The 27,823-nt window shown below is 41.8% G+C and overlaps 1 protein-coding gene and 1 long non-coding RNA gene across 2 annotated transcripts in view; one reads left to right on the top strand and one right to left on the bottom strand.

Moving 5' to 3' along the window:
• The first annotated feature begins 201 nt into the window (after positions 1-201).
• LOC120548395 lies at positions 202-2,020 on the top strand. The gene is made up of 3 exons (XR_005637180.1): positions 202-554; positions 853-979; positions 1,722-2,020. It is a non-coding gene; the product is annotated as an uncharacterized LOC120548395 (long non-coding RNA).
• The window catches only part of LOC120548394 (synaptic vesicular amine transporter-like), a 65,344-nt gene continuing 38,030 nt past the window's right edge, over positions 510-27,823 (bottom strand). The window contains exons 10-15 of the mRNA XM_039784658.1: positions 24,440-24,535; positions 22,012-22,090; positions 21,312-21,363; positions 20,405-20,468; positions 20,195-20,314; positions 510-1,013 (exon numbers count right to left, since the gene is read on the bottom strand). Coding sequence (XP_039640592.1) covers positions 739-1,013; positions 20,195-20,314; positions 20,405-20,468; positions 21,312-21,363; positions 22,012-22,090; positions 24,440-24,535 — 686 coding nt within the window. The 3' untranslated portion in view covers positions 510-738. The remainder of the gene's footprint in view (positions 1,014-20,194; positions 20,315-20,404; positions 20,469-21,311; positions 21,364-22,011; positions 22,091-24,439; positions 24,536-27,823) is intronic.

Here is a 27,823-nt window from a genome sequence, read left to right as displayed (position 1 = left end):
AAACAGTTCTCCTATATATTTGGAGTCATCCAGTGCAAAAATAAACATAATGAACATTATAACTCATATAAATGACAAACTATTTACATTTCTTCAAAAAAAGGCCCAAATGTATCCCAAATATCTAAAAAGTGACGCCATTATTCTCTGTAGAACGGTCATAGACCGTAGTTATCTTTCTTTTTCACTTTGCTCTTTGTTCTCGCTCCTATTTCCTGGAGTGAACTCTCTTTTCGACTATATACTCTTTGTGTGATGGACCTGCCTTCCCATTGGTTGAAAAACGTCAAAACAGTCTTGCAAAGCATCATGGGAGATTTATACTAGACTGTAGCAGCCGGTAGCACATAGCTAGTTGCCAAAATGACGGAAAATTGATAAATTACGGACATCGAGTGGATAAATCTTGGATGTAAGCGTTTGGATTTATTGCTGAACAACTCCGAAAAGAGGCACAAGTTCCAGGCTGGATAGAAAACCTTCTGTAAAGGCTACAAAGACAACAAAGACACCCCCGTGATGGCTAGCTTGTTAGCTTCTAGCTGGAAAAAACGGTAGGAAGATCGATAAAAGTTTCATTAAATAATCTAAATATTAATCGGAGGTGCCGTGTGACGTCGTGGACAATGCCGTAGGGCTCTGATGGGTTTTAATCTTTTTGCTAGCTGCTGAATATGAAGGGTAAAAGAAAGAGATTCATCAATTAAAATACTAAGATATCTGTACTTAGAAATACATTCAATTTTCGTACCCTGGGAAGTAGGATTGAAGGGAGATTTGAGTTAGATTTCGAATTTGAAAAAAGCATGACTTTAGCTTTTTCTGCATGTGTGCCTGTGTGTTAAAAAACAGATAACAGACAAATACAGACAGAATGTAATGAGAGGTGATGAATGATGGCAGATGCTGCATGGAGACAAACAAATGGACATGAAGGCAGGATGGAGATATGCATGCAGCCGATTGATGTCCGATGATGGTAAGGTAATTCATGGTTTTCCCATCACTAAAGTCTGTAAAACATGAGAGAGTATGTGTTTCTGTTAAGCTCTAAACAGAAATGTTGAAATGTTTTCATCCACATCAGACAAACTGGCAACTCCTTTATAAGAGTTATTTGCATGTGTTGTGTGAGATACACATATAAACCTCATGGAAGCTCTTTTTTTCTTGCATTGCCTTTGGAATCCAATATCTTTTACTCAGGAGTTCCAACAGTGCAATAGTAAGGGTTTACCTCAGTATTCATAGTAAAACAGTTAAATGTAGTTTATATCTCAACTTAACTGTCACTTGATTGTGTCTAGCTGAAGTTATTAAAACAGAGGTATAATTTGTCATGATTTTCTCATGAAATTAATGAGGTAAGCTCAATAACAAGTACTGAAATCAGTGCACGAGTAATGGGCTTGGCTGGTTGGAACTGAGCAAAATGGTGCTAAATGAACACCAGTTTCAAACACGGTTATAATCGTACGGAGCCCCCCTGGTCCCACTTTGTCAAAAAAAATGTATTATAACTATCCCGTGGCCACGAGATACGATCTCGTGGCCACGAGATAATTCTTCTTCATATTTTATAGCCTATATTTATACTTTTTACATGTATATATGGCACAAAGTGGAGCCAGGCAGCCAGAGTTTTCTTATGTTGTATATAGTGTGGTGTTTCGGGTGTTTTATTTTGTATATAGTGTGGTGTTTTGGTTTTTCTGGCACAGAACGGAAGACTCCTCCCAGCGCACCTGAGGCAGATCTCATCAGGAGAGATGCTGGAGGAACACGGAACGCGCTCCAACACACCGGGAGCGCATTTTGATAATGAATGGCTGAGACACAAGGAGGAAAGAGGAGCTGATAGAAAGTGAAAAAGAAACGTTGGGGACGCTACAGGAGTGCAGGACGGAGCACAGATAGACGGGCAGGACAGCGGAGCCGGAGGACAGCTGTGGATGTTTGGTGGATCGGCGCGTTGGCGCCGGGAAAAGCAGAGTGGACGTTGTGTGCTGCTGGCCCTCTTCCCCCCTCCCTCAAACAGAAAAGGGTAAAGACTGTAGTCCCTTTCCCTATAGACTGGTTGAAAAAAAAAGACTATAACTAAACTACAACTAAGAATTTTCAAAAAATAAACTAAACTAGCAAACCCGCTTTAAAAAGTAATTAAAACTAAAATGAATTTGAAAACAAAAAGTCAAAACGAAATAAAAAAAAACTAATGAAAAATGCAAAACTATAATAACCTTGGTGTCAAATGGAAAAATTACATTTGACTTTGCCCTAACCTATTAAAGCTGTGTATTGATGGAAACAACATAGTGATGACTTTGCTAATCTTAACCATACTGCAGTTGCGATTGGCAAATTGTGTAGAAATAAAAAAAAAAATGTTTTTATTGAACAGGTTTTTGCAGAATCGTTCAGTATCAAAATTAGAGTTAAATTCTTGTCTAGTGATGGGTTTAGCCAATTTAGTTGTCTTCTGCCTAGTATGTATTGAACAAATAAGTAATATGTTTTTCTATGATTGATATAGTTTGTATAGTTTCTATTAAAAGACTGTATTTGTGTTTTCGCGTTTATTTTTCTTTTTAAAATGTGGGTTGGGGTGGAAAGGGCTTGGAACGGTGTCTCTGTATTTGTTTGGTGAGTTCTGTTAAAAATTTTTACAGGACAGTATTTGGACCAAATCTAAATCTAATGCTTAACTTTGATTGTTTCATTGTCATGGAATAAGCAGGATACTGTAACTCACTTGCCTTGTATGCAGTTATGAAAAAATAATAATGCAATATCTCTACTTCAGTAGAACACCATAGCTTACATTGCTCTTGGGGGGAAATTGTTGGGTCTTTGTAAATGATAGAGTGTGGTCTAGACCTACTCTATCTGTAAAGTGTCGTGAGATAACTCCTGTTAGGTTATGACACTATAAATACAATTTTACTTGAAACTAAACTGTTAATAATAGATTAGCCATTTTGGTGTGTCATTCAGTGTCCCATGCCCTAGGTCAGCCTGTGACGTGCACACAGTTCTTTTCTTTTAATGTTTTAATTTGGCCCGTTCTAACTTCTTAAAAGCAGACATGATTAGAAATAATATGCTGGTACCTTCTGTACAGTTTTGAGGTGTGCATGAGTATAGAATGGGTGGACAGGATACTGTTGTTTTTCCAGCACAGTCTCTCTGCAGTTTTGACATGGATATGGCATTTATTGTATAGAATATAATGTACACTTTGGGACTTTGGGATGTTTCACGTACCTGTTTTAAAGCTTGGTAATGGAGCTACATGTCATTCAGACCTAGAGATAATGCAAGTAAAACTAGCAAGCAGTTATGACGGGGTCCGAGCTATCCACCCCAGTCCCCCCAGATGACCTGCGAAGCCCGCGAAAGTCGAACCAAAAGCATGACGGCGGCGAGGCAAACGTCAGGAAATATTGCAACGTGTGAGCTGCAAGTGAATTGAAAATGTAAACTTCCTACTTACATTTGTTTTATACATTGATTGTAACAGCATTAATGCATTTTTCTGGGGGGTAATAGGCCATGCCCATTTTGACCAATCAGTACACCATTGTAGGCGTGGCCTCAGGAGTGGCCCAAGATCGTACCCTCCAAATTTCATAAAAATCGCATGAGCACTTTATGAAAGCCTCAGAGTGGCATGATCAACAACAATCTCAAGTTTTGTGTTGATAGAATTTACTTTGGACGAAATATGCAAACGTTTCTGTTTTGGTCGCTAGCTACAAAGATTTTAAAATTGGTAATTTGCGCATTTATGAACCGAGCAAACTTTTTTTTGACAATTTTTTGTTTTTGTTATATGTCTGAAGATGCTACATGCAAAGTTTCAGGCAGATCGGGCGAAAACTACAGGAAGAGTTCAAAAAAAGGTTAAGGTTAAGGTTTTTCAATGTGTAATGTAAGAGTTATCTGCCACAACCCATATACCTTGATTATAGAGGCACCTGTTGGTCCACATAGGTCATTTTTGATTTGTGAGGTGTAACATTTTGTTGACCTTGCCTTCCAGGGCTTCCATATTTCTTTGAGTTTATAAAGGATTGCATTGACTGTATTTATGTGTGCTTTGAATCTTACAATTTTCTCTTCTTGTCCCGGTGGACTCCTGAGGAAGATGCAAAGAGGAGCAAAAATAATATTCACTATTCCAATGATGGTCATCAGCCAGGGGAAGCCAATACTCCCAGCTATGGCTCCTCCGATTGATGAACCTGCATCAGTCAGGGACAGATCACATACAATACTTTTTTAGTTTGGGTTGTTCGATTAGAGCAGCACTTTGCATTGCAACTCTGTACAGACATATTTGTAACAACAGGTTCATTGAGGGTAAATACATGGTATAGAGGAAGTAACGTAGTAATGTTTTGGCAACGATGAAAACATTTTTTAATCTCTGCAACAGGTAGTCATGTAATGTCAGTAATAACATGGTAATAATGGCATAACAAACGGTTAAGGTAAATGTTCTATTATTATTATTTTTTTTCTTTCTTTCTTCTAATTAGTTTTTTGGGTTTTTATTTTATCTGGTGGTATTGTTATTATGTCCCTTTATGTATGTGTGTGTATGTGTGTGTGTGTCCCTTTACCTTATGTATATAAAAATGGAATAATGTAATTTTAAAATCTTTGCGATTAGATAGTTGTATTTGGGGTAATATGGACCTTGGGTACATATATATTATTTTGTTTAATATTCCATTCCAAATATTCTGAGTCAATATTCTAGGTAAAATACTGTGATTTGTTACATGGAAACACATACGGTACTTGCTGTGCAATAATAACAAATTAGTGCTAGAAGATGCATAACCACTTGTTTCTATTTAATGTCATGGTTACATTGCTTTAACCTAGACACCAAGTACCACAACCATTAGCTGGAAACACATATGGTCATGTCCTAATAATAACTAATGACTCAGGCCAAAATCAAGATGAGCCAAAGATTTCTAGGGATTTGACACTTTCTGTTGCTTTTGTTGGGAACCGAGCAGTGTGGTTAAACACTATCTTTTGGACAAAGATCTCAGAGCATCAGACCTCTGAGACAAAGGAAACCACGTGTCCCACATGAGGCCTGAGCGCCCTTTTCAAACAAAGAGAATGCGGCCTCCGTGCAACTGTAAAAGCCTAAAAGTCACACCTCCATGAGAAAAGATGGCTGGAGGTCTAAAAAACTACAGACGTTGTAGTTCACACCTACATGTCACCGTCAAGAACCCTGATTCCCTATTGTCCAGGGTCCCTGAATGCAGCAGGGGTCCGTGCCCAGGTGACTGGGGATATAAATACACTGGAGTCTCACTTCTCATCATCATTCCATTGCACGGGAAAGCGGCTACAGGATGCACACAGTCAAACGTTTATACTGTAATTAAATCATTTCATTTTCCAAACAAGTGGACTATTTTTGGTGTTCTGGCAACACCCTGGATCCTTTGGAATACGCATCAGTGTTCCATCTCTGCAGAAGAGAAAATAAGAAATCAGACAACAGGGACACCGCTTATTGTTATCAAGTCGACTATAACTTGTTCTCCACTGCCTTTGGAGAGAAACAAGTTTTTCACTGACAAGTGTTCCGGACCCGTTTTGTTTACCGTGGAGCATCTATGGACCAAACAAACGAGAACACACACAGTAAGGAGGCTGACGTTTCTGGGCAGAGAAATATAGGTGTGTGTTATTATTGTCAGTAACCGCTATTGCTGCAACTTGTTACGACATTGAATGTGATTAATTAGTAAGTGCTACTGTTGCAAATGTCTTACTGTTAATATGATTGTGACCACCGAGTCCAATTCATTGCTGTGAAAGTACTGGATCAGGGTACTTGTTGATATATGTTGTGTTTGATGCAACAGCTTATTGAAATTGTAATGCTACACTGCTGTCTCCCGCCACGGAGAATTTAGTTACTGTACAAGCGAGATAATAACCTTCAGACCGTCAGTCGAACCACGGCACCGCAACGTAACAAGACCGTTACCTTGTGGCCCCGTGTTGGACAAAGGGTTGGTTATTATCGCCCCAAGAAATCAGCTGTTGGCCCACCAGAGGCTGCATAATAAACATCCCCTCGTTAGACAACTTCTCAGCCCCTGCCATAACGTCAAGTTAGGTTGGAGTCCTGAGTGAATGAGAGGGTTGGTTATTATCATTTCCTCGAAAATCAAGTGTCTTTCTTTCTCTAAAGCGTGCTTTGCTTTTCTCTTCACACACTAACCTAACACACGCATACACGTACACGGATCAGCTGATGGCCACCCCATAGTCACGTGGTATTGCAACCAAGATTCAATACCCACCATCTTGGGGTTAAATAGCCGGTTTGTTCATTTCCTCAAGTAATAATAATAATAATAATACATTTTATTTAAAGCGCCTTTCATGACACCCAGGGTCACTTCACAAACAAAAAAGGACATTCAAATTATAGTCATCTCATAAAAAAGACCACCTCCCCTCCCAGATGAGCGGGGTTTATATATGTAAACAAATCCATGCAGGACTGCCTAATTCAGGTGGAAGAAATCATCACTCCGCTGCCACGCCTCCGCGATACACAGACATTCCAGTCCACGGTCCACAACAAAGTCATCGACGAGAGAAGCCCCACCGGTGAGGGATCTTATGTTGAAAAATCCAGCTTTCAGTCGGTTTGACTGCATATCCAATCTGGGCAGACAGGCAAGCACAGTATGATCAACTCGTCGATCAGGCTTCAAATGACCACAATCAACAGTCCAGAGACAGGGGAATATTTTGCCATCCTTGCGAGCCATGTAGATTTTGTTACGACAAGATCCTCAGTGGGCATACTTTGGGCGTCGGAGAATGTCGCGTTGACACAGAAGCTCCGCAGAAGTTGCACAGCTCCCCCATAGCTGGTAAAGTTCACTTATTCAATATTTCCTCATCCTTACTCCAGCAGATGTAGCCAATGCATGCAGTTGTTGTGGGTAGGTAGTCCCAGTGGGCTGTAGGCTTAGGCTACTGCGGTAAACTTAACTTGCATCCTCTGGTCAAAGACGGATGTCAGGCTACATGTCAGACTCCAACCCCGTATAAAATAAAATACGGTGGAGAGATGTTAAAATGCGTTGCTATATATAACTATTGAACTTTGCTAATGAACTGAGTATGAAAATCAAATAAAAATATCGATGTATTCGTGAGAAAAAGTAAAATTACTGAAAATAAACAAGCCAGACGGAGCGCCGTCAATCTCGCCAGAGTTCCCCTTACTAGGCAACTATTGATTTTTAATAATTTTAATTTTGAGTAGCCATTTTGCGCCTTGCACTAAAAAATACAAAGAGCCTCACATCTTGCGTGTTTCAACCGCCATCTTGATCTCGCGTGGCTTAGCTACTCACGTGATCTTGTCACCTCCCCCTCTTTCTAACACACACACACAAACACACACACCACATTTTGCTTGCTTTTGCCTTTGTTGTAGTTGTAACAAGTAAATAGGTTTATTGATTTTCAAAGAGAACACCACCTGGGGGAGAGGTCACGTGACCGTCGATCGCAATGGTTAAAAAACAGGTCTATTCCTTCTTTTTTCGACACAGAAACCCACCAACATGGCGGCGGCTTATATGGCTACTAAACATGGAAAACATAATAGCCAAGATCGTGGAAAAGCAACAAAGTGTGCTTGAATCAGTGGTCTGCAACGCAGTGAAGGAAGCGCTAGCAGAAATTGATACCTCGCTGCAACACATCAGGACAGAGCTCGAGAGGTAGGGAGCTACGGTATGTGATCTGGTGCAACGACTAGACAAGACACAAGGGGATAGCAGGCAGATGAGAAACATTGTGAACGCTTGTGTTGAGAACAGGGCCGGCGATTGCTATAGGCGACCTAGGCGATAGCCTAGGGCGTCAAAAGTGTTGGGGGCGCCGTGTCGCCCTTAGGTCTACTTCCCATTAATAATAGAATTATGAATGACAAGCAAAGCAAAAGCGTGTTTATTAAACATGATCATCCTCGAAGGCCCCCTCAGTCACACGTTTACTTTTCAACCTTTCATTGCCGCCGCTTCCTCCTCCACTCTGGCAGACTAACACACACGGAGCTCTGAAGCAGACCTGTGCGTTGCTGTGTGTCCACCTCGCTGTAAAAAGAGACGAAGGCAGCGGCACAGACACGGACGCTGTTGCAGCGCCTTCCCTGGTCTGTGCACCTTCAGGTTATAATGGACGCGCTCTGCTGTGGGCATGCTGCAGCAGATGTGTCCCTATTTCTGCGTAGTTTTGTGTTTCCACCTCCAATGTAGAGCAGCGTAGCCTACAGCCTCTTCCCTAAACTGTCTCATTCAGAGACCAGGGTCCCAAACGGGGCTCTGTGTCTGTCAGGAGGTCTGACATCTACCGTATCAACAGAGCAATCTTGTAATGCACAGCAGACTATGGTGCAGGTGAATTATTTTCTGAAATATAGTGGCTTTATTCTTGTAGTAGCCTATTGCATTATCACTTTATTTTTCTCACAATATCACAACTCCTCCAAACCTCAGAGAACACAGATGAGATATACTGTATTTTGAATGTGCACAAAGTTTTGAACATGAGCAGAAATCTTGCTCAAACACATCTGAAATATTACAGTCCAGGGGTTTATTAATTCATTAAAAGGAATTAATGTATCATTCAGGTGAATCATTTTAATATGCACGTTTAAGGTGGTTACTTCCTCAACAAAAGAAGCAAAAGTGGGAAGAGTAAATGATGCCTAGGCTACATGTGTGCTGACTCCGATATAATTAGAAACATCGATCCAAAGGAGAATTAATAGATGAAAGCAATACAGAATGCCTGAGAGCCTTACTGCAAAATATTCCATTATGTTTTATATTTGGATTGTAATCTATGTTTCCCTTTAGATGAAGATATTTCCAGCACAAATTGATTCAGAAAAAGGTAAAAAAAAGAAAAGTGCATAATTATTCACCAGAATGCAGGAAATGAAGTATTTCATGCTCAAAATTTTCAGGGGGTGGACCCCCAGAACCCCCCATCATAAGTCACCATGCACACAAATCTGGAAACAAAAAAACTGGCCTTTGGGTTGCCAGACCAGTTATGATTAGACCAAATGTTGGTGCCATCTAACTTACATGGAAGCTAGAAACTAAAATGAACATACATTGCTACTCTATTGCTGACACAGCGCTGTGGAGATCTGGTAATGCAAGACTGGGGGGGAGGGGGGCGCAAAACTCAATCTCGCCTAGGGCAACCAAAGGGCTAGAACCGGCCCTGGTTGAGAACCAGAAGAAATTTGAGTATGAGCTAGTCGAAACGGAAGACAGATCCTGACGCAACAATGTACGCATCGTTGGACTGACAGAAGGCAATGAAACATATGACCTAGTTAGATTCCTGCAAAAGCAGTTACCGGTGTGGCTCCCATCCCTACAGAACAGGGCTACCATCGAAATTGACAGAGCACATAGAATCTACTGCAAGGGTACAACGACACATACTCAGATTTTCAGGTGTTTGAGATACCAGGACCGCCAAGCAATCCTTCAGGGGGTGAGACAAGTACAGCAGAAAGGCCCGATTTGTGATTCCAAAGCAACGCTATGCTTTAAGGCTGACTACAGTGCTTTCATCGTCCAGCGGCGCCAAGAATTTATAGGAGCTCAGCATAAACTACATGCTAAAGGCATCTCAAACTTCCTTATTTATCCAGCCATCCTGAGAGTGACCCACGGAGGGAGAGTGCTCACCTTCACTCCAGCCAACGATGCAGACATTTTTTGTCGGGAGCTGGATACGGAGGATGACGGGACATCCACACAAGCTGCTCTGTGGCTGGACCGAGTGCCAACGTCGGGGCCAGAGGACGCCGGGGGGACCTCTCGTCTGGTGCTGGAGCCAGTGGTGGGCCTGGGGCTGGCAGACCCGGTGGCTATGGACTAGCGGTATCTGGAGTACTGTACTAAGTTTGACTCGAGGGCACTGTACCTAAGTTTTGGAACCAAGCTTTAAAGGGACATTTAAATAGGCTGAAAGAACATGATGAATGCAGACTATTCAGTTTATAATCTATGTTTACTACTCCTACTTGGCTGGTATGTTTTGCACATATCCTATTTCAGAACTTAATAGCTGGTTGAGACCTAGTTCTAAGGTTTTTGTAACATTGTTCATGTTTGACATAAGAGTGCACTAGACCTGTTTCAATTAACCTGTGATTTTAGACAGGAGGGGCAGTTTTGAGCTGGAGTTTTGCGCGAGCTGCGTTTGATGCGGCCATTTATCTTACGGATAGGGGAGGGGGTCTGCGGTCTTAGAGAGTTAGGGGATTTATTTGATTTTTTTATGTTTTTACCACACTTTGCTTAGATCTAAGAGTTCACCCTTTGCTACAAATTTATCAGCAAATTCCGGTAGGGTACTCGAGACATGTACATGTGTTCATTTTGAAGATGGCTGAGCTTTCAATCCTTTCAGTTAACATAAGGGGGCTTAATGGGCCAATCAAACGAGCTAAATTCCTGGACTATTTAAGAAGGAAGAACATAGACGTGGCGCTTATTCAAGAGTCACATTTACGTAAAAGAGATGTAAATCGTCTGCAAAATAAATACTTCAAGGTTGCTGCTTCATCTAGTGACGACACCAAAACCAAGGGCTCCATTGTGTTGCTGTCATGGAAATGCACACTCACCTTAGACAAAAGTAGTAAAGACCTATCAGGCAGGATATCTTATATATGTACCACGATAAGGAGTAGGAAAATAGCCTTTGTATTGATATACAAGCCTTTGTATTGATAGCGCCTAACCACTGATTGATTGATTATATTTTGTGCTCCAGTGAGCTTAAAGCAATGTTCCACACGATAGCAATAGAAGCAGCAATTCTGTCTGATCACAATGCGCTGATAACCACATTCCATTGTGATATGTAAGGAGAAAGATCTAGGAAGTGGCAATTTAATAATTCCCTTCTCCAGAACACAGCTTTTGATGCAGAATTTAGAGCCAAACTGGCTGAGATTATATCGATCAACACTGACTCAGTTACTGACCCTGTGCTTACCTGGCAGGCAACTAAAGGATTTATTAGAGATTTCACATCCTCCTTCGCGGTCAATTTTAAGAGGAAAAGAGAGGCAAGGATTGCGGAGTTGGAAGAACGCTCTAAATCTTTATCTACACATACTCTTCTAGTCACAAGTCGAAGAGAGCTAAATGATCTGCTAAGGAGAGCTGAATTCATAATGCACAGTGAGGTGATATCTCAACAAATCCTAAGGATATTAGCGCCATTTCTCAATCCTTCTGTTCAACGTTGTTTTTGCAACTCAGATCTGACACAGTGCCAGGAGTTCCTCTGCTGTTCCTCTGCTGCACGGCCGGATCGCCGGCTGTCGTCACGGGAAGGGACTGCTGTCACGCTGGGCTTCTGCGGGATGCGGGTGTGAAATCGTCTTTTACTTATCCATCTGAGGCTGTTGCTGACTGCTGTCTACCTGACGCTGGCCATCTATACTCCCCCATTCCTCGTCTGCTCTTCCCCCCAACCACAGTGATTATTGGTGACTCCACCCGGGGTTTACGGTTTTTCAATCCATCACACATTGTTTTCCAGGAGCCAAGTTTCTAGACATCCTCGCAAAAGTTAAGGCCCTGTTACCCTCACTCCCAAGCTCCATTAAAAGAATCATGGTCCATTGTGGACATAATGCCATGTCCAATCAGGAGAGTGAACAAACAAAGCTGGACTTCAACCTTCTCATCAACACTTTAAAGAGCACTGGGAAGTCGTTTTTTATTTCAGGCTCACTTCCATCTCTAGCTCGCGGAGCAGGCCTTTTTAGCAGATTACTCTACCTTGACACCTGGTTCCAGTTTACATGCAGCATTCACAAGATTTATTGACAATTTTAATCTATTTTGGGAATGTAGCACTCTGTTTATCAGGGATGGTATTCATCCAAATACACGAGGCAGCAAAATGCTCTGTGGAAATTTGCGGCACGCCCTGCAGACTCAGAGCTATGATTGACTGTTTGTATTCCGTAAACACATGCACATGCACACTTCACAGTCACACTCTCCCATAAGTTCTTCTTCCTCTAGAAATAACTCTGTTAGCCCACAGAACAGCTATATGATCCCAGTTAGAATTATTAATAGACCACACAAAGTGGTGAATCCGAAAAAAAAAAAAAGAAGCACTCAACTGCAAACATAGTAAATCTAACACCCATTCCCCGTCAGCCACAGTCTGTCCCAACAAATGAGGCAGATAATTCCTCTAACACACCAACAATAGCCCTACTGAATGTCAGGTCTTTAGCAGGAAAATAATTTGTAATCAATGATTTTATTATCAAATATAATCTTGATTTTATGTTTTTAACTGAAACCTGGTTAGACCAGAATAACAGTGCTGCTGTTCTCATTGATTCAGCTCCCCCCAACTTCAGCTCTATGAGCGAGAATAGAGTGAATAAGAAAGGAGGTGGAGTCGCCATTTTGTTCAAAGATTCATTCCAATGTTCACAAGTATCTTATGGAAATTTTTCTTCTTTTGAATATGTGGCTCTTCAGCTAAGGTCCTCCCCTCGAGCTATATTTCTAAATATCTAAAGACCACCTAGATACTATGCAGCTATCTTCGATGACTTTACTGAAGTGCTGACTATGATCTGTATTGACTTTGACTGTGTAATTATTGCTGGTGATTTCAACACTCATGTTGACAACCCTCAGGATAGAGGAACCAAGGAGCTGTGTTGTGTTTTTGAGAACTATGGACTGACTGACATGTGACGGAGCCCACACACAATAAGGGACACTTCTTTTTTTTTTTAGCTCTAAAAGGGGTGATAGAATGCAAAACCCTGTCATAGTTGAATAACGACAGTTCGGTGGGTAAATAGGACATACATAGAAGCTCAAAGTCCCACTGACACCCCTTTACTATGAAAATCTCGTATTTTGAAACTGCCGCTGAAAACGGGGCGAATCCCAACAAAGCTAGTTGCTTACGCAAGCATCTCAAAATCCGGAACCTTAAGAGAACAGTCAGCCATTTAACACATAGGCTACACAACTGACCTGAGATCAGGTAGTCTTCTGAAGCTAGCAAGGTCACGCGCGAGATCTGCTATTCCATTACAAAATTAACTTCTGAAACTTTTGTCGGAAATCAACCATATAAAGCTCAAATATGGGCCGCTTTACGAAAATGGATGGCTAATTGCGAAATTTTCTCCGATTCGTTGTCGGAGTTTAGTTCCGGTGTTGGTGCTGCCTGTGTTGCTACATCGCCACCCTGACCGCAGTGTCAGCGAGCTTGTTACACCGCAATCTTTACCGCAGCCCGCAGGGTTCCGGTCAATCTTATAATGGGTATGTGTGTTGAGTTATTTAAACAAACAATTGGGGAAATAAAGCCTCTTGTCCGCGAGTCTCATTGATAGAGCCGCGGTGAGATGGAGTCCATCAATGAGAGCAGCTAGCCTCCTCCTAACTCTGACATTCACAAAAATACATTCAATTGAAATCCGAAATCGGACAAGTGTTAGCTAAGCTTTGTAAGACCTTGAGGAACCTGTAATATTCATGCCGTGGACGAAATTCAAACTGTAAATATACTTTAGTTATGCGCGAGTGAGCACCGCTGCGATATTTCCCCATTGTAATGAATGGGACATATAGCAAGCAGCTGCTCGTCCTACAAAGACGCGCCGTTCATAAAAATGCCTTAAAATCAAATCGGACACAACGGTTAGCTTTATAAGACATTGGGGAATGATGTTGTATAAGTGCGTGATGAAATTCAAACTGTAAATATAATTTAGTTATGGCGACAGTGTAGCTAGCTAGCTGCGGTATTTCCCCATTGTAATGAATGGGACATATAGCAAGCAGCTGCTCGTCCTACAAAGACCACCGCCTTCCTTAAAAATGCCTTAAAATCAAATCGGACACAACGGTTAGCTTTATAAGACATTGGGGAATGATGTTATATAAGTGCCGGGACGAAATTCAAACTGTAAATATAATTTAGTTATGGCGAAAGTGTAGCTAGCTAGCTGCGGTATTTCCCCATTGTAATGAATGGGACATATTGCCGAAGCAGCTGCTCGTCCTACAAAGACGCCTCACGGCTCATAAAAATGCCTTAAAATCAAAGTGGCGTGACGAAATTCAAACCGTAAATATATTATAGTTATGCCGGCAGCTGGGCCGGAGCCCGTAGTGCAGTATCCACAAAGGGTGACTTTGCCCTGGGTATGGAGCCCAGCAGGCTGCCGCTTTCTCGTCAGACTGTGTGGAGCTCCTAAAGTCCGACACATCTTACCAAATTTGCAATTAGCCATCAAATTTTTGTAAACCGCCCCATATTTCAGCTTTATATAGTTGATTTCTCGCTTAAAAAGTCTCAGAAGTGAATTTGGTAATGAAACATTGCAGTGTCTGGAATATGAGATTCTGTCGCTTCTCTAATGTTGTGTATGTGTGGGGATTCGCTCAACCAATCAGCGCATCTCTAATATGTGCGTATGGCAAGTCGCTCAACCAATCAGCGCGCAGCTCATCTAAATATTCATGACCATACCATATTTGGAAGAAAAGCTCTTGTTACAAATAGGGCCAAAACACAGGGATGCATAAGGGCCAATAAAATATCAACCAGGCCATTTTCAGCCCAACCAATGTTACATACCCCATTAGGAGACCATAAGGAACAGTGTGAAATACCCTATATAATCATTCTATCACCCCTTAAAGGTCTGAACATTTCCAAGGTTATGGTGAAAGATGTTGCTCTCTCTGATCATTCCTGTGTGTTCTTTAACAGCTTTATCTCTGTGCACAAAAGTGTTCAAACAAAGATAATGAGAAAACTATACACTGAAAACAATATATATCACTGAAAACACCAGTGAAACATTCATTCAGCTTTTCTCCTCCACACCCGCCGTTTCTCGGGCCTCAGTCACTGAGCTTGTAGATAATTTCAACTGTAAAATTAAAAATGTTATTGATGCCATTGCTCCCACTAGGGTCAAAGCTGTCTCTAGTAAGAAAAGATCTCCATGGAGAAATGTCACACTTGTAAGATCCGAAAAAAGAGAGTGTCGAAAAGCTTAACGAAGGTGGTGAAAAACGAATCTCCAGGTCCATTATGACGCTTATAAAGAGAGACTTTAATAATATAATTATAATTTGGAACTCAGGAATGGAAGGCGATCCTTCTTCTCTGACATTATTGCTAAAAACTAAAATAATTCACGTGCTTTGTTTGCTACTGTCGATAGGTTAACAAACCCTCCCGTACCAGTAGCATCTGAACTTTTATCCACCAAGGTTTGCAATGACTTTGCCATCTTCTTCAGTGAAAGAATTCTGGAAATTAGACAGTCAGTGCCTCCATAACAGGTACAGGGTATGCGTTGTCACAGTGTTCAAGCAAAACAAATTCCAATATGACATAATTTCAAATGATTAACCAAAATAACCTGGAGGACATTATACAACATCTGAAAACCTCCTCCTGTTGCCTTGATATTTTACCAACCGGCTTTTTCAAAAATGTTTCAAATTTTTTGGCTTCAGATCTTTTACAGATTGTAAACACGTCTCTTCGCTCAGGTATCTTCCCACAGGCCCTGAAAACTGCAGTCATCAAGCTACTCTTAAAAAAGAAAAATTTCGATACGTCACTAATGGACAACTATAGGCTGAGATCAAACCTTCCATTTTTAAGTACAATCATTGAAAAAGCGGTTTTTCAACAACTCAACCATTTTTTGTCATTAAACAATATTTTTGATGCCTTCCAGTTGGGTTTTCGACCACACCACAGCACTGAGACGGCTCTTGTTAAAGTAGATAATGACATCCACTTAAATACAGATAGTGGCAAAACTACCGTACGATCTCAGTGCTGCATTTGACATGGTCAACTACGACATATTACTAGACCGATTGGAAAACTGGGTTGGCCTTTCTGGCTCAGTATTAAAGTGGTTTGAATCCTATTTAAAGAATAGGAACTACTATGTGTCTATAGGTAATTATGCATCTGAGCACACAAATATGACGTGGAGTTCCCCAAGGTTCCATCCTGGGGCCTCTTCTGTTTAATATCTACATGCTTCCACTGGCTCAGATTATGGAAAACAACAACATAAGTTATCATAGTTATGCAGACGACACACAAATTTACATAACCTTGTTGCCTGGGGACTATAGTCCAATACAAAAACTGGCTAGTTACATTGAACAAACTAATGACTGGATGTGCCAGAACTTTCTTAAATTAAATGAAGAAAAAACTGAGGTGATTATTTTTGGAGCAAAAACAATTAAAAGTCAGCACTCAACTTCAAACGACAATGTTAAAAACAACAGACAAAGCCAGAAATCTTAGTGTAATTATGGACTCTGACCTGAATTTTAACAGCTATGTTAAGACAATAACAAAGTCTGCCTATTACTACCTTAAGAATATATCAAGGGTTAAAGGGCTTATGTGTCAACAGGATTTGGAAAAACTTGTCCATGTTTTTATCTTCAGTAGACTTGACTACTGTAACAGTGTCTTTACATGTCTCCCAGAAATATCAATCAGACAGTTGCAGCTGATTCAAAATGCCGCTGCTCAAGTCCTCACTAACACCAAGAAAGTGAATCATATCACTCCAGTTCTTATGTCTTTACAATGGCTTCCTGTGCCTCAAAGAATAGATTTCGAAATACTTCTGCTGGTTTATACATCACTGAACGGTTTAGGGCCAAAATACATTTTGGATCTCCTTGTAAACTATGAACCACCCAGACCTCTTAGATCATCTGGGACAGGTCTGCTTGCTGTCCCCAGAATCAGAACCAAAAAGGGCGAAGCAGCGTTCAGTTTTTATGCTCCACATATCTGGAACAAACTTCCGGATAACTGTAGGTCCACAGCAACTCTCCGCTCTTTTAAATCAAGGCTGAAGAGCTATCTTTTTGACATTGCCTTTTTTAATTCATTGTACTGCATTGTGAATTATATTCCTGTATTCTATCTGTTTTTAATTTTGTATTCATTTCATGTAAACATTTCATGCACTTTTGCTGAGATGTGCTATATAAATAAAATTGACACAGAGGAGGCAGAAGAACTGGGTCAACCTAAAACGTTAGAGGAACTCAAATCAGCATTAAAAACAGTTAAAAAAGGGAAAACGCCAGGGTTGGATGGAATTCCATCAGAACGTCTTCTACAATATTTTGACATATTAGGACCTACCATTTTACAGGCTTTAACCTCAGCCAATCCAATCCAATTTATTTATATAGCACGATTTTAACAAACACAATGTTTCCAGAGTGCTGCACAAAAAGATAAAACAGAATAAATAGATAACACAATAAAAGAACAGAGGTACCCAATATAAAGATAAATGCAATAAAAATTTAAATTAAATTAAATAAGTAGAATAAATAAAAACTAAAACGCACTGTCCGCACTCAATTAAAATAAGCAAGTATAGAGCCATAGAGAAGGGTACTTTCCACCAACAAACACTGCGCTAATTTCTGTCATGCCCAAAAAGGGCAAAGATCTTACGGATTGCTCAAATTTCAGGCCCATCAGCCTCATCGGGACTGATAAACTTTATTCCAAAGTCTTGGCTCTCCACCTAGAGCGCTTTATCATGAAACTAGTCCACCCTGACCAATCAGGTTTTATACCAAAGCATCATGCTGCAGACAATGTACGCAGACTATTTCATGTAATAGAAGAAGCCAAAAACTTTCCAACAATGTCAGCAGTTTTATCAGAGTGGAACTACTTGTGGTGAATAATGGAGAGGCTTGGCTTGGGGACCAAATTCATTGACATGTTGTGTACTTTATATGCGAATCCCACGGCCATAGTCTCAACCAATGGCTTGCATTCTCAGCCATTTCCCATCAAGTGGGGCTCACGACAGGGATGCCCGCTTTCCCCCATGCTGTTTGCAATCTCTCTTGAACCGTTAGCCCAAGCCATAAGGCAAAATAAAATCTGTAATGTCCAGATTAAATCCAATAGCAGCTCAATATCATTATTTGCAGATGATATTTTGTTGTACATCTCTGATCTATAGGACTCTATTCCAAAACTTCTTAAGATCTTCAATGAATTTGGCTCAATTCCCAGCTATAAAATTAACTGGAATAAATCTAATCTTCTCTTATTGAACAACAGGCTGGAGACATCAGCCATTAGTGTTACAATACCAACCCAAAGCAAAATTACATATTTGGGCATCACCATACACGCATCCCTACAGCGAATTGTCCAGGATAACTATGAAACTATATTAAGTAGTGTTCAAAGGGATCTGGCCAATTGATATGTGCTGCCGGCATTGCTATGGTCCAGGATTGCTGTTGTTAAAATGAACATAGTTCCTCATGTGAATTTCTTAAGTACAATGCTCCCCTTACCCACACCAATACATTTCTGGAAGAAACTTGATACCTTAATTCAGCAGTATATTTGGAATAATAAACAACCTAGGCTAAAGTACCCTGCAACGTACCACAAACACGACCACCACAACTTTGAAATGTATCACAGACCCTTCCAGCTACGGGCCCTCAGAGTGTGGATGGACCCCTCATCTACAGTTCCATGGAGAGAAATAGAGCAAAACCTCACTGGAAGTCTAAGACTTCAGGACCTTGTCTTTACAGGTGTGTTTCCAAAAAAGTGTATGCTAGCCTATGGCCCTATTAACACCAACACATTGACCAACTTTAAACAGGTGGAGGAGCAACTACGCTACACTAATAAGTGGCATTTGAATACCCCAATATGGCACAATGCACACTTACTGTCTGGTAACAAACCCTTTGTTTGTAACCAGTGGAGTGACAGAGGTATTTATACTTTAGACCAGCTATTCAATGAGAAAGGTATGTTGAGTTTTGAAGACCTGAGAGCTAGTTTTGAGGTCCCCAAGACATCCTTCTTCTTTTATCTTCAGCCCTAAAATGTTATGGAGTGCCATGGGGAAACAGTCTTGAGGCGCATCCAGTCATTAAATGGTTTGTTGATTTTCCTGTGAGAGGATTAGTGTCCAAGATTTATGCTAAACTGATGCAAGTTTCCATAGGAGAACTCCCAATAGTAAAGAAATGGGAGCAAGAGCTGAGCCCTAAGGGGAACGCAACTAATTGGGAGACAGTTTGGGACAAAATTTTCCACTGTTCCAAGAACCCAAATCACCAGTATATCCACTTCAACATATGTCATAGGACATATTGGACTGCCCAGAAGAGATACGTTTCTAAAGTCATTCCCACTCCTTATTGCACATTCTGTCAACCTGAACAAACTGGAACATTTACTGCACATGGTCTGAGAGTGTAAACAGGTGCATGAGTACTGAAATAAAACAACATCAATAATATCTGCTGTGATAGGATGTCGAATTCCTACTGATCCGATTGTTTTGTTACTTAATGATGAATAAATTACACCTGCTTGGGAGATAGAGGAATATCTGGCTAGCCGGCGCAACTGCAACCAAGAAAATGATAGCTCAATGCTGGCTCCCCCCTCACTCGCTTTCTATAAAACAGTGGTTGGCGTATTTTCTAGACATAGTTATACTTGAGCTCTCTACAGCAAGGATTAACAAAGCCAAATCATCGACTATCAACCTATGGAAAAACACAGCAGAACAAATATCAGACCTAATGACCTCAGCGCCACAAGATATAGAGGAGAGTGACTAGGCAAGGTGTGATTTCTGTTTGTTCATTTGTTTTGTTTTCCTCGAGACGGCAGAGGGTGGGGGGTGGGAGAGGGTTTTTGTTCTTGTTCAATTTGTGTTTCTCTGTTCTGTATGTGTAATGATAAAAAACAATGAAAAATGTATCATAAAAAAAAGAGAATACCAACTATTTTCACAGTTCAGTTATTGGTCCCTGATTCCAGGGTGGTGCCAGGGTGGTCAATTTGGTAAACTTATTAATAGACATATTCATAACTTTATTAATATTGATAAAACAACTTTGATAAATTGACAATATTCTAATCTGTACCTCCCCTATTCCCAACACTTTTCAAATTCAAAGTCACTTCAGAGGTATCCTTATAATACTGCTAAGGTTTCATGGTTCCTTCTTACCGAAAGCAAGTCCCATGCAGAAAGCCACATCAGTAATGGCATACACACTTCCATAAACAGACACATGGCGCAGGTCCACCAGGTAACCCATGATAGGCATCATAGATGAGTCCACCATGCCTGTAACACAGCACAGACGATACAGCTCTTACACGCTCAGCCATGGGAACACTTGTATTTGATAAGCACAGTATTACATTTATGACTTACCAATAGCAAAACCAACACCTAAGGTTGGAACAATCAGACCATAGATGGTTTTGGCAAATGGAACCTAGAACAGAACAGATTTACAAAAATGTATATTTATGTTTATTCAATTTGAATTTATTCATTTGTAAACGACAAACATTTTCCATTTGGGAGCAATGCTGGCTGCTTTTTGATTATAACATTGAAATAACTGTGAATGCAGACTCCCATTGGCAGAATGAGGGGTGAATGAATTTGGAGAGTCATGAGATATAGAACAGGTGGATAATGTGGATCATTTGGACAATCTGGATGTTTTTTACAGCCGGATGTCCGTCCCCTTCCTCTTTCTTTGTGTTGACATTCTAAACTCCGGTGGATTTGTGAGGACTATGGTTAACTGCTCCTTAGAACTCTGCAGGGTAAATCCAGACAGCTAGCTAGACTATCTGACCTATCAGAGATTTCTGCTGCGCGACTAAAACAACTTTTGAACGTACACGTTCCACCAAAACAAGTTCCTTCCTGAGACTATTTATCAGCGATACCGGGCCTGCTGCTGGCACTTGCGCTGCCCAAGACAATTGTGATTGGTTTAAAGAAATGGCAATGAACCAGAACACGTTTTTCTCCTATCCCATAATGTTGTGTGGACTAGCCAGACCTTGCTCCGCAGCGCTGTAGAGGAAGGTCTGGCAAAGCGAGACTAACTCAATTGTGACGTCATTCCCAGCTTCTGCGTCAGAGTTCCGAGGTAAATGGAACACACTATTATTACACACCACACAAATCCTCTTTAGAGTTCAGTTTATTTTAAGCAGCAACATTTCTGCTCCATTCCCTAAACTCTTTAGTGACCCTCCAGTGCTCTAATATCTGATATCTGAATTCCCACTAATGGTGTAGTTCTCAGCCTTATACTTACACATATTACACTGGCTCCAAGTAGTACCATTCCAATGAGAGCACAAAGCCATCTGTCCGGGAGATAAGCCAGGGTCAGTGTTATCAAAATGAAAACATTTTTACAAAGAGCAACCACATAGTGTTTGCTAAATTTAGAAAAAGTATGTATGTTTTTCATGCGTATAACACATATCTACATACATATGTTTAATATTATATTTTACCTCATTGCTTAGTGTACATTAACATAACTCATGAAATACTGTAAAATGTTATTATTATTAGTTATGTACACTCTCCCACCCAATATCATCAATATATCACAGATGTTGCTTAATAGCTGGGAATGAACAGTGTAGCTAACACATCTCTATAAGCATAATGTGTATTTATTATTTTGGCTAGTAGTTTTTATTGGCAGCCCATGGCAAATTAACTTATTTTTTCCATTGGGGTAATGTGGAGGTGGGGTAATATTTTGATGAAAAAGAAGGAAAATATGGGAGTTGGGATAAGGTTATAATGTAACAGGAAATCACCATTATGACTTACCAGAAAATAATACTGAAGTTCCCCTCACCATTCAAAACATTCCCCTTTTTCTTTCAGGTAATCCAGCCAGAATTCTACTTCAGATGACGTGATTTTTTTGTAAGAACCACCAATTAGCACTGCACTAACTCCTGTTTGTGGTAGATAAGGATAATTTCTCTCCTTACCTCCCCATCTTGTGCGCTAACTTGCCAAAGATGTAGGTTCCAATAAGGTAGGAGATGGATGTTGGTATGAAAGCGACGCCTGGGCCACAGACAGACACATACAGAAGAGAGAGAGAGAGAGAGAGAGAGAGAGAGAGAGAGAGAGAGATGAGAGACTGAAGGTGTTGGCAGGTTTTCCAAGATAAGCATCTTCTATCTCTACATCTTCCATTGCCTGTAAGAAAGACTTGTGCTTTCCACCTGCCAGCACATGACACCCTAATATCCTGTTCCCCACTCATCCTTTTTATCTGACCTAGACTTCATACACAACCAACTGGAACAAATTAATAACACCAAAGGGCTGCAGCAGAGAAGCTGCAAGTTGATCTCACAGAATTCCATGAAATGAACACGGTCCCTTAACTCAAAATCTGTGGCGGTTTCACGGAATTGCTGAAAATTCTAACGGGACGCGGGACAACAATGGGACAGTTGGGTTTAGGAAAAGAAGAACGGGACGGTTGGTTTTAATAAAAGAAGAACGGGACGGTTGGGTTTAGGAAAACAATAACAGGACGCGGGACAACAACGGGACGGTTGGGTTTAGGAAAAGAAGAACGGGACGGTTGGGTTAAGTAAAAGAAGAAAGCAACGGTTGGGTTTAGGAAACGTGACACGCGGGACACGATCCCCGGTCTCCTGGGTGAAAGTCCTGCGTTGTTTGACCAATCCACCACCCCAACCAACCTCCCTATGCTGATATTTGGCTTTTCATACTACTCACTACCGTAGTCACTCTTAATACATTATGTAGCAGTATGAGTTTAACTCATAACTATCTGGCGCTCTTTTGGCCAATCTCTGCTGCAGGGCCACCGTATAAAAACACCTAGTTGTCCTCCTACCGCCCTTTCTTGCTCGTTGGTGACGGAAGTACTGTACACTTCCGGGTCGCTCACTCTGTGAGTTGTTCTGCTGTGCTACAGGTAGGGTAGTGGCTTTGCTGCCTCCGCACTCATTTTCACTGTCATTTCGTTGCCGTTATTTTACTATGTATTGAACGCTTGTAGATCTTCAGTTGGCGGGTTATCCTCCACATTCCCTTGTGTGTCTCCCCGTTTTCATTTGCTGTGTTCACTGTTGTGTGTTTTTGTGTGTTCACGAGTGACTTTCCCTGTGATCCCTTACTGCCCTCGTACTCCCTTCTCCTCCACTGGTAAGCCTCAGCACAATTACTTTCTCCCCCTTTTTTGGTAAGAATGTGTTTTAAACTGTTTTGTTTTTAAACTTATTGAAATAAAATGTGCTCCTTTTAAAAATTGAACCTCATCTCTGGCTGCGTTGTATACTTACCTGTGTGACCTTAAATATATCAATAACCTTGCAATTGGGAAGTAATTGAAATCATTCTCTGGGTGAAATTCCCAGGGTGGCGTTGTTGGTGTTTTTGAGGTAGGTTTCATCTAGAATACCACCTCCTCTGTTCTGTCCGCTCTCGTGCCGCCACAAACAGTTTAAAAAACGTGCTGACCATCACGAAAAAAACGAGATAAACGTGTCTGTGTAAACGAATCAATAGATTAAATTAGGTGAACATTTCACAAACTGCCGTGAGACTGGGTTGCATTATATCCATTACATTGACATTACATTTCTGACGATAGCATCCCCCACACCATTACACCACCACCAGCCTGCACAGTGGTAACAAGGCATGACAGATCCATGTTCTCATTCTGTTTACGCCAAATTCTGACAGTACCATCTGAATGTCTCAACAGAAATCAAGACTCATCAAACCAGGCAACATTTTTCCAGTCTTCAACTATCCGATTTTGGTGAGCTTGTGCAAATTATAGCCTCATTTTCCTATCTTTAGTGGAGATGAGTAGTAACTGGTGGGGTCTTCTGCTTCTGTGGCTTCACAAATGCTTTGCTGCATACCTCGGTTGTAACGAGTGGTTATTTGAGTCAAAGTTGATCTTCTATCAGCTGGAATCAGTCGGCCCATTGTCCTCTGACCTCTAGCATCAACAAGGCATTTTTGCCCCCCAGGACTGCAGCATCCTGGATGTTTTTCCTTTTTCAGACCATTCTTTGTAAATCCTAGCAATGGTTGTGTGTGAAAATCCCAGTAACTGAGCAGATTGTGAAATACTCAGACCAGCCCATCTGGCACCATCAACCATGCCACGCTCAAAGTTGCTTAGATCACCTTTCTTTCCCATTCTGGCATTCAGTTTGGAGTTCAGGAGATTGTCTTGACCAGGACCACACCCATAAATACATTGAAGCAGCTGCCATGTGATTGGTTGAGTAAATAATTGCATTAATGAGAAATTTAACAGGCTTTCCTAATAATCCTTTAGGTGAGTGTAGTATACTGTGAGTGCATAATGTGTATTTTCTTAGTGAGTACTGAAGATGTACAGAGCATTGTAAATACCTAGCTGCCATTCACTGGAACACATGGTCTCCATCATCCAGATTGGCAGCGTTGGCTCCATCATGGCCATGACCATATTTCCAAAACAAATGGCACCTGGGGAGGAAGATTGAGCATAAGTGGACAAAGTGTCAAATATACTCTGTTTTTGTTCTTTGGTCCCTATTTCTTACCCTTTCCTTCCAACCTCCAGCCGCCTACACAGACACACACACACACACACACACACACACACACCCTGCTCTCTTTGTTGCTGTGTTGTCACAGTAATTTACATGATGGGAAAGGCTAACACATATGCAATTTTCCTGCCACATACATTTGTATTACCCTTCTTGTGAGAACCATGTAGTGACCATGTTTTTTCTCTAATTCCTAGCCATAGCCGGAAAAAGACAGCTCTTAGGCCAGCCACAAACTGGCTGCATGGCGTGAGCGTGGCGTAAGCGTGGCGTGAGCGTGGCATGAGCGTGGCGTTTCTGTTGTGTGTCAGCTGCATGGCGACTGCATGGATTTTACACACCAGAAACGTGTCTGATGCGGCGGTGCTGCTGCTAGCCTTGTCTGTACACATGTATGTTTCCCATTGATTTACTGCACTCAAGCAATTTTTTTTTTCAATTCCTTTTTTTTATAGTATCAAATCATAACAGAGTTATCTCGAGAGACTTTACAGATAGAGTAGGTCTAGACCACACTCTATAAATTCCAAAACCCCAACAATTACAGTAATTCCGTCAAGAGCAAGCATTAGCAGTGGCTATTGTGACAGTGGCAAGGAAAAACTCCCTTTTAGGAAGAAACCTCGGCAGACCCAGACTCTTGGTATGCGGTTTCTGACGGGGCCGGTTGGGGGTGTGCTGAACAGTGGCAATAATAGTCACATTAAAGATAATGGAACAGTGACTTCAAAGGTCATCGTGGAAGTTCATTACATAGCAGGGCACATCGTGTCATACTGAGTAGTGCAGTCTCCTATACCGGATCCTGACTACTCTGTGCATATGAACATCACAGCAGGGCATTGCGGGATGTAATGTGGCGCTGCAGAGCATGGGTGGATGCGGCAGACGCAGCAGGACGCAGCAGGATGCGGCCGTGAATTGCAGAGAAGAAAGAAAGAAGAAGAAAACATAAGGACATAAAACATAAGGACTCCGGGGAGTAAATTCCCCAGAGCTAGGTTAGTAACAAGCATTTCTGGGACAGGATGCATACAAAAGGAAACAAGTAGAGATGACAGAGCAGCTCAGTGTGTCATAGGAAGGAAGGAACTTCCCTGGCCGGGTAAAAAAAAAAAAAAAAAAAAAAAAGGGGGGGGAAAAAAAGGGGGCCTGGTCGGGCTAGAACTCTCCCCAACCGAATCGGACTGTACTGGCCTGCCTCCCTCTACTCTCGCTATATTATTAATTATATAATAAATAAAACTGATGACTACGAAGAGGAACGACCAAAGTGAGAGCTGTGTCCGGGTTCTCGGCAGTAAGTCGGACTCATTTCAGGTGATGGTTGGCCTCCGCCAGGGCTGCGCTTTGTCACCAATCCTGTTTGTAATATTTATGGACAGGATATCAAGGCGTAGTCAGGGTGGGGAGGGGTTGTGGTTCGGTGGGCTGGGGATCTCATCGCTGCTCTTTGCAGATGATGTGGTCCTGATGGCATCATCGGCCTGCGACCTTCAGCACTCACTGGATCGGTTCGCAGCCGAGTGTGAAGTGGTTGGGATGACGATCAGCACCTCTAAATCTGAGGCCATGGTTCTCAGCAGGAAACCGATGGAGTGCCTACTCCAGGTAGGGAATGAGTCCTTACCCCAAGTGAAGGAGTTCAAGTACCTTGGGGTTTTGTTCGCGAGTGAGGGGACAATGTAGCGGGAGATTGGTCGGAGAATCGGCGCAGCGGGTGCGGTATTACATTCAATTTATCGTACCGTTGTGACGAAAAGAGCTGAGCCAGAAGGCAAAGCTCTCGATTTACCGGTCAGTTTCGTTCCTACCCTCACCTATGGTCATGAAGGCTGGGTCATGACCGAAAGAACGAGATCCAGGGTACAAGCGGACGAAATGGGTTTCCTCAGGAGGGTGGCTGGCATCTCCCTTAGAGATAGGGTGAGAAGCTCAGTCATCCGTGAGGAGCTCGGAGTAGAGCCGCTGCTCCTTCGCGTCGAAAGGAGCCAGTTGAGGTGGTTCGGGCATCTGGTTAGGATGCCCCCTGGGCGCCTCCCTAGGGAGGTGTTCCAGGCACGTCCAGCTGGGAGGAGGCCTCGGGGAAGACCCAGGACTAGGTGGAGGGATTATATCTCCAACCTGGCCTGGGAACGCCTCGGGATCCCCCAGTTGGAGCTGGTTAATGTTGCTAAGGAAAGGGAAGTTTGGGGTCCCCTGCTGGAGCTGCTCCCCCCGCGACCCGACACCGGATAAGCGGACGAAGATGGATGGATGGACTACGAAGAGGAGCAGATGGGCCGGGTTAGGTGGACGCTGCAACTCCTCACTCCCTAACTATAAGCTTTATCAAAGAGGAGGGTTTTCAGTTTACTCTTAAATGTGGTGACGGTGTCTGCCCCTCGAACCCAAAGTGAGAGCTGGTTCCACAGGAGCGGCGCCTGATAGCTGAAGGCTCTGGCCCCCAGTCTACTTTTAGAGACTCTAGGAACCACAAGTAGCTCTGCATTCTGGGAGCGTAGTGCTCTACTAGGACAATAAGGTACTAAGAGCTCTTCTAGGTATGATGGTGCTTGACCATTTAGAGCTTTGTAGGTCAGGAGGAGGATTTTAAATTCGATCCTAGATTTCCCAGGAAGCCAGTGCAGAGAAGCCAATACAGGAGAAATATGATCTCTTCTCTTAGTTCTCGTCAGAGCACGTGCTGCAGCATTCGAGATCAGCTGGAGAGTCTTAAGGGACTTATTTGAGCAACCTGATTATAAGGAATTGCAGTAGTCTAGTCTAGAAGTAACGAATGCATGGACTAGTTTCTCAGCATCGTTTTGAGACAGGATATTCCTAATTTTGGCAATGTTACGAAGATGGAAAAAGGCTGTTCTTGAGGTTTGTTTTAAGTGGGCATTGAAGGATATATCCTGATCGAAAATAACTCCTAAATTTCTGACAGTAGTTCCGGGGGGCCAGGGCAATATCATCCAGAGTAGCTATATCTTTAGATAACGAAGTTTGGAGGTGTGTTGGTCCCATCACAATAACTTCAGTTTTGTTTGAGTTTAACATCAGGAAATTGTGGGTCATCCAGGATTTTATATCTTTAATACACGCTTGAAGTTTAGCTAACTGACCACTTTCGTCTGGCTTAATTGACAGATATAATTGGGTGTCGTCTGCGTAAGAGTGAAAGTTAATTGAGTGTTTCCTAATAATATTACCTAGA

Source organism: Perca fluviatilis, chromosome 19, assembly GCF_010015445.1.
Source record: "Perca fluviatilis chromosome 19, GENO_Pfluv_1.0, whole genome shotgun sequence".
Taxonomy (NCBI): domain Eukaryota; kingdom Metazoa; phylum Chordata; class Actinopteri; order Perciformes; family Percidae; genus Perca; species Perca fluviatilis.
The sequence above is the reverse complement of the archived record's forward strand: the minus strand, read 5'-3'. Positions and strand labels throughout refer to the sequence as shown.